Genomic DNA, 7,464 nt, shown 5'->3' on the forward strand with positions numbered 1-7,464 from the left:
GGCCAGGATTCAGCTTCCTACCTGAACTCTGAACTTCCACATGGTGCCAACTGGAATCCCAGGAATTGGTCCATAGTGGTTCGAGGGGACAATGGTACATTCCTTTGTGCGACCAACACATGCCATACCCTATTTCAAAGAGCAAGACCAATCAGCCAAGAATTACAGGGAACTAACACACACTATTCTTCAAAATAAAACAGCTTTTGAACTGACCTTGCCCCAGTCTCTCCGCGAGGATGAATTAGCAGATGCCATCTTTTGTTTCTTTTTACTTTCTTTTAATTTCTCTCCTGCTAAAACCACCTCACTTGCATCATTTCGACATTCAGGGCAATACCTAAAGTCACCAGTCAATGAAAATTAACTAGTAGCAAAGCCTTAAATTAAAAAAGAATTTCCTCAAAACATACTGAGTTATGTTACAATTTCCCCATGTGAAACTAGACAGGACACTGAAACAACTCTCCATACTGGAATTAGACCTGTATTAGCTAGTATCCTTGCACAATCTTCTAAGCAATTGCAGGTGTGTCAGGAAGTCAGCTGTATCATAAAAAACATGGTATAAAATGCTGAAACAGGACTCAAGGAATAAAACAGTGTATTTCACTCTCTATATAGAATCATAGAATTGTTTAGGTTGGAGAAGACCTTTAAGATCATCAAGTCCAACCATTAACCCAGCACTGCCAAGCCACATCGACACGTCTTAAATCTCTCCAGGGATGGTGACTCCACCACTTCCCTGGGCAGCCTGTTCAGTGCTTGACAACCCTCCAGGTGAAGAAATTTTTCCCAATATCCAATCTAAACCTCCCCTGGTGCAACTTGGCCTCTTGTCCTATCGCTTGTTAGCTGGGAGAAGAGACCAACACCCACCTCGCTACACCCTCCTGTCAGGTAGTTGTAGAGAGTGAGGTCTCCCCTCAGCCCTCTTTTCTCCAGGCCAAACTCCCCAGTTCCCTCAGTCGCTCCTCATCAGACTTGTGCTCTAGACCCCTCACCAGCTTTGCTGCTGCTCTTCAGACACGCTCCAGCACCTCAGTGTCTTTCTTGTAGTGAGGGGCCCAAAACTGAACACAGTGTTCAAGGTGCAGCCTCAACGGTGCCAAGTAACGGGGGGACAATCACTGCCCTAGTCCCTGCTGGCCACACTATATGTACATAGATAGATGTATTTCACTATCTCTATCTATCTATAACCATATATATTTCATATATAAAACAGTAGATATCATCAGCCTAATATGATGATGGGGCCTGTGGACTACCTGTAAGTGACCCATAAAAACCATTATACAAGTTAAGCCTCCTGGCATCAGGTTTGCACTTGGTTTATAGGTAGCTCCAGTTCTCTTCAAATAGGCATACAGGTCCCAAAACTAGGAAAAGAAATTTGAAAACCACTAGCTTAGAACATACTCTCACTAAACTGATGCTCAAGAAAAGCTATAAAGTCCTACCAAAAAAACCCAAAACCACACAAACATTTCTTCAGTTTGTACAGTCAGAAGCTTGCCACCTAAGGGCAAGACGAAGCCCTAGACCTCACTTTCTGCTCCTAATTAGATGGTAATTGCGATACCACACACACATACTTAGAACTTACCAATCCTCATCATCTGGTATACTACTAAGGGGAGGGTTGAGGCAGTAGATGTGGAAAGCCATATCACACTCATCACACATAAGCTGTTTATCCGGATCTTGTTTACCTCCACAGATATGGCAAGCACAAATTCTGCAGGTCTTGTTTGGGTTGTCCTTACAAGCTTTACACACAGGTCCATTTTGTCCTGTTAGCAAAAAGAAACCTCAGTACATATTCAGGCTCCAGAAAGTGCCAAGATATACTGGAAACAGTCAAAGGAATCACAACTACAAGTGTCTCGGAACTCTTAAACCTCTGATCCTCACAAAGCCGAGACATGCAAGAACTACGCAACAGACTCACGTTTTAACAGACCGGCGCTAATTGGACAAGCACTGCCTGGTTCTTCAATTTTATAAATTTCATCCACTAATGTAATTCTGCAGTCATTCAAGGAATCACCAGCATCCCTATAAGTTGGTAAAAGTGAAAAAAGATCATACTTTGAAAGTATCATAAAGCATGAATTCACGGCTGTACATGTACATCGGTAATGCAGACTGGTCTGGTATTAGTCCTGTATCACAAGAAACCTGTTACAGCATTACATTATCTGGGACAGCATCAGCATGAGTCAAATCGTTTTCATGCGATTAAAACCTAACCCCTTTTGTCTCAATAAGAATCCAGACACTTGTAACATTCCAGTTATCATTAGTGACTCTTCTCCTCCCCAAATATTTCATACTAACTCTTCTCATTTTATAGTTAAAAAGTCAAAATCACTGTGGTGAGAGGAGAAGGGAGGAATATTGTGATAACCTTGTGAAACTTGTCTGAAACTTTAAAAAAATATATACTTTTTTCTCCTGAAGATGAAAGTCCCTTATATACAGGCTGATTTTCTCCTCTAGGTGAAAATCGGAGTAATTTATCATCATCTTTACAAAGTGAGGGTTCTGTCTACATTATATCTACTACAAATCATTGCACTGAAGATTTTGTAAAATCATTATGGATAGTTAACACAGTAAACAATTCTTCGCCTCTTGGTGAATATGGGGCTTCACACCCTCCCAGCATTATGTGAATCCACGGATCAGCGTGCACTGTGTTGCCTTAAAGTGTCCAATTTCTCCAGAAGAAGTTAATCAAAAGTGCAGTACGACGAAGTCAATCACCCAAAAAGGACAGCCCAGCTTCTCGTGTCTCCCCAGCACTTCTCTTGCACCATTTGCGTTGCATTGGTTTTTTTGGCAGAATCACTTGGACCTCATGAAAGCTTAAGTAGAGTTGAAGAGTTCAATTTATTCCACATTTCTATTCTTTATGAATTTGCTTACCCAAGTAATATCTTTGCATTTATCTCCCTGATCATTTTCGTTTCCCTTTTTTGCAGAATCTCCGCATCGTACCAAAAACCTCTCTCTTTTGGTTCATCGGGATTATAGTTGACCATCACCACCTGTCCTACTTCTAGCTGGTGCCACTTCAAAATAGTCCGTGCACGAGCCCGTACATCATTCGAACTCAATTCTACGACTCCATTCTCTGGGTAACTTGAAGTAGAAGGGAGGCAGGGGGGGACAGAGAAGAAAAATCAGATTCAACATCACAAGTTGTTATAAGTGATAGATTTTATCCAGACAGGTCAATTTAACAACTGATGCCACACACAACACACAAGTACACCATCAGGAACAAAATCCCCCTCTCCCACACAGACACAGCCAGAATCAGGCAGTCTAACTTTGCTACTATTGTATCCCATTTAAAACTTGGATAACGGCATTTCATATTTCTAAAAACTTGATTCCAGCCCAGTAGAATTCCAGTTGGAATTCCAGCTGTAAGACAAACTTACAGTTAACAGGGTTCAGCCATGTAACAACTGTGCCAGCCCAGTTCTGTTTTACCTTGTGGATCTCTACAATAAAATTTCCCATCAACATCATGATCCAAATGACTTTATTAACCAAGAAGGTAACAAAACTCACTCTTCGTATTTCACGTGGTATATTACATCTTCTTCAGGAATGGTTGTTGGCTGCTCAGGATCTGTGCAAATGTCAGCTGATTCATTTGTAGGTTTTCTTCTGGTTACATTTACAACTTGGGCTTCAAACCATGCTCCCATATTCATATCTCGAGCATCAACCAAGTCATTGATCTATACAAAGCAAAGTGTACAGCTCACCAAAAATGGATTTTCAAATTAAGTATTAATTTCCAAGTCTACTTGAAGATTTAACCATTTCAAGAACTTCATTATCAAGATATTTAACAGATCATCTTAAAAATTAAGATTTCCTTTGCCTTCCTGATCCCATTGTGCACCCCTACAGTCTTCTCAGGTTGAACCTCTAAGGCTAAAAATACATTCTGCACCACCATGTGTACAAACAGCTTTCTTATCTAGTATAAATCATTATTAGTTAGTCTATAACAGACTTTCAGGACTGTCTTGCTCATAGTCTGGCAAAGACATCACTAGATCTGTAATAAAATCCATGGAATCAGACAAGTAAAATTATTCTGAACAGCTGGTTGAGATTTTCTTTTGTTCATTCAAGAAAGTTTCAGCTTTGACAAATGCAGTGACTCCAAGCAAAAATATTGAGAAAATTTTTTAAATCAAAACAGGCACTCTCAATGCCTTTTCTTTTTTTTTCCCCCCCAATCAATTCATGTATTGTAGTTTTAGTTAAAAGGATAAAATGAAAAATAAAATGTTTTGACCTACAACATGTTGCATTCAATTGGTTTGTGGGTTGGTTGGTATTTTTGTTTGTTTGTTCTTGGAGCATTTAAGAAAAAAAAGGGAAAACACCCACACAATTGGGGCATTAAAGATTTTTAGAAATTCTCAACTACAGAGAAACAATTCCCCTCCTAAAGTGCAAGTTTTAAATAATCTTAGTTTTTTATTAACTCACCTTATAGAGACCAAATCCCGGGTCAGTCCAGTCGGATTGCGCCGCCGTGCTCGGCTGTCCCTCCAGTTCCATGGCACCTTCTCCATTGTGAGAGCTTTTGTCAGATTCGCTTTGGCCTGAGCCACAGCCAGAGTCTGTGTCGGAGAGTTCAGAATCCTTTTCCTTACTAACAGCAGGAAGCACTGCTGGGCTTTGTCTGACCAAGAGTTGAACAATATCGTTCAGTCCAACACTGTAATCGAAAAGGGAGTGACCATCTTCCATCTACAGGGAAAGCATCAAAATAATCTGGTTATTTCGTTCAACAGAGATTCTCCAATTCAAAACCACCCATCATGCTGTAATTGTCTCTGTGTGCCAAGAAAGACCACGTTGCTTGAAAACCATTAACAATCAAGGAACTTGGCAGTTCTTCAGCATCACAGTTACTTATAGATTGTTGTTCTTCCTATTTAAAATGTTCTTTTTTCAACAGACTCTCCAAGCTAGAAAAACAAGACTTCCATGCTGCGGTAGACTTGCTACCCAGATTAAGCCACAGCATTCTAGGAGGTCTGAAAAGGTTTGCAGTACATTCCCTAGAAATATCAACTCTGGGAAGAAGGACTTCAAGAACTACAGATCCCCTAAATTCCTATCAGGATTTAAAGATAATTCCACGTGACCTACAAACTCGAAAGGAAGCTCTTTCTTCCTTAATTCAGACACATCCCATAACATGAACACTAACGCAGACTGGTCTTTATATTGTAATTGTGTATGTCATTGTTACAACATCGCTCTGTTAAACGTGGCATTAACTAGAAGCCAAAGAGTTAATCACCTACTTTTCTCTGGGCAAGCACACAATTTTTCCATTGAGAGTAAAATCAAAAAAGAGTCAATTCAACTTGAAACTACCCAATCACGTTGTAGCACAGCCAGGCATGCCCTAATTTCACACTCTGTCTAATTTTAAGAGTTTATTTTGCAAGTCAAATCAAGATCCTACCCCTGCAAAAAGTAAGAGAAGCGCAGAGGACCAAACAGTTCTTTCAATTACCTTTCAAGAACTCTGAGGAGCACTACCGTTTTAGAGTTAAAATGTAATACTTGAGACCACAATGCAGTTAGAAGTTTAGACAAGCTTCACCACATATTTAAGGTCTGACTAAGAAATTATACAGGAAATGACCATCCCCTTCCAGCCCAAACCACCAGAAAACGCAATCCCCAGAGCTTTGTTCTCTATCAGGGGGAAAGAGAGCAAAACCACAAAAATTTACACTTCACGGGAATCACTATGATAATTCAATTCTGATTTATGGCATAAAATGGCTATGGAACAATCCCTGGAAATTTGACCGTGCAGGGAGCGATCTAGACTTTTTCTGGTTTAGAGATGAAAACTCACGGAGATACACAAGAACAAACCAGAAATCGGTTGTTTCTTCTTAACAAAGAGACAATATTACAAATACGGTATCATTAGCAACAGTAGTTATCACCAAAGAACACAAGTGACGACAGGTGCAAACAGAAATGGAAAAGCAGAGAGCACGAACAGAGCATCAAACCGCGGGAGTTCAAAGGAGAGTCTGCAAGAAGTGCCAGCATCTGAAAACGTACCTCTGACAAAGGAGGCAGGTTTTTTAATTAACAAGTATTTTTCTAACATAATTTTTAAATTTTTACTACTAGTAATTAGAACATTTCTAGCGATTCAAAAAGCCAGACAAAGCACAAATGAGCACAGCAGGGGAACGATGAGTAAGAGAGGTTAGATCACACTAGATAAATGTTTCTGTCTAAAACCACACCTAAACTAAGAACTACTGGAGTTACACAAAGAGGAATTATCTTTGCAAGGCAAGTGCATCCTTTCTGAAAAAAGCTATCACTTCTACTGAAAATCTGTTCAACCCTAGTTATCTGCACAGACTTCAGTGTAAGTAAGGCTGACAGCTGGTATGTACCCTGGACCAATCCTCCCTTATCACTTTATCTACAACAACAAATGGGTAATTACTGCACCCGAATCTACACTAACAACAAAACCGAGGTGACAAGCCCTTCAGAGATGCTACATATTCCTACAAGCCTCTTTTTTTACTACTACCGGTACCCGAGCTTGCTAGATTAATGCAAATCCGGGTGTATTTCCATATCCTACAGCCACATATACTAATTATAATGTACAGCTAGCTCTAGTTATCCTAAAAGGGAGGGAAAGGTGGAAAAAAAGCGACTAGAAGAAATTGTCGAACTCCACCCATCTCACAGTATTCCCATTGCAGTCTAAAGTAGCCCGCTATTTCTGAAATGAATTTCTTTAAACAACAAACCACCGGTTCAGAAGTTTGTTTAGCATGAAAGTTTAGCAGTGCAGTACTATGGAGGATACGGAAAATGCATTTGAAAACAGTTTCAGTTGTTTTTAATACTAATTTAGGTGCATTATTAACTGTACAACTCCGATCGTAAACAGACTGTCGAGAACATAATATGCTACTGAACCACTCAAGGTTTTACAACGGGTTCTGTACCTAATGAGATTTTGATGTAAGAGCAGAAAAACTTAAAAATCACGGGCTGTTATCTCAATTTACAATGAAAAATGGGAAACGGGATCTTTACGGCTTTCAGAGCAGTAAAATTTGCAAGGCTCAAAAAACTTCAAGCACTTTAAAACCACAAAACCGCTGGTCATATCTGTATTTTCAGAGACTTCGGCAGAGCGGTGTCAAGACAGAAAAGCAGCATATTAGATGAAAAATAGTAAGGGGGGAAAAAACCACCACCTTTGCAAGTAAAAAAAAAAAAAACACCCAAAAAACACTATCTTGCTGAATCCTCCGGAATCAGTAGATGGCAGCAAAACACCCCGTTTTCAAGCAATTACAAAAAAAATTAATTAAAATATCCCTCTCCAGCTAGCGGGGGACACGGTTGGAG

The 7,464-nt window shown here is 39.8% G+C and overlaps 1 protein-coding gene across 1 annotated transcript in view; it reads right to left on the reverse strand.

Moving 5' to 3' along the window:
* UHRF1 (ubiquitin-like with PHD and ring finger domains 1) overlaps positions 1-4,794 on the reverse strand; it is a 10,015-nt gene extending 5,221 nt beyond the window's left edge. The window contains exons 1-7 of the mRNA XM_010291598.1: positions 4,531-4,794; positions 3,592-3,764; positions 2,938-3,153; positions 1,958-2,064; positions 1,613-1,799; positions 217-340; positions 22-129 (exon numbers count right to left, since the gene is read on the reverse strand). Coding sequence (XP_010289900.1) covers positions 22-129; positions 217-340; positions 1,613-1,799; positions 1,958-2,064; positions 2,938-3,153; positions 3,592-3,764; positions 4,531-4,794 — 1,179 coding nt within the window. The remainder of the gene's footprint in view (positions 1-21; positions 130-216; positions 341-1,612; positions 1,800-1,957; positions 2,065-2,937; positions 3,154-3,591; positions 3,765-4,530) is intronic.
* Between the last annotated feature and the right edge of the window lie 2,670 nt (positions 4,795-7,464).

The sequence above is a fragment of the Phaethon lepturus genome, unplaced genomic scaffold (assembly GCF_000687285.1).
Source record: "Phaethon lepturus isolate BGI_N335 unplaced genomic scaffold, ASM68728v1 scaffold54257, whole genome shotgun sequence".
NCBI lineage: Eukaryota > Metazoa > Chordata > Aves > Phaethontiformes > Phaethontidae > Phaethon > Phaethon lepturus.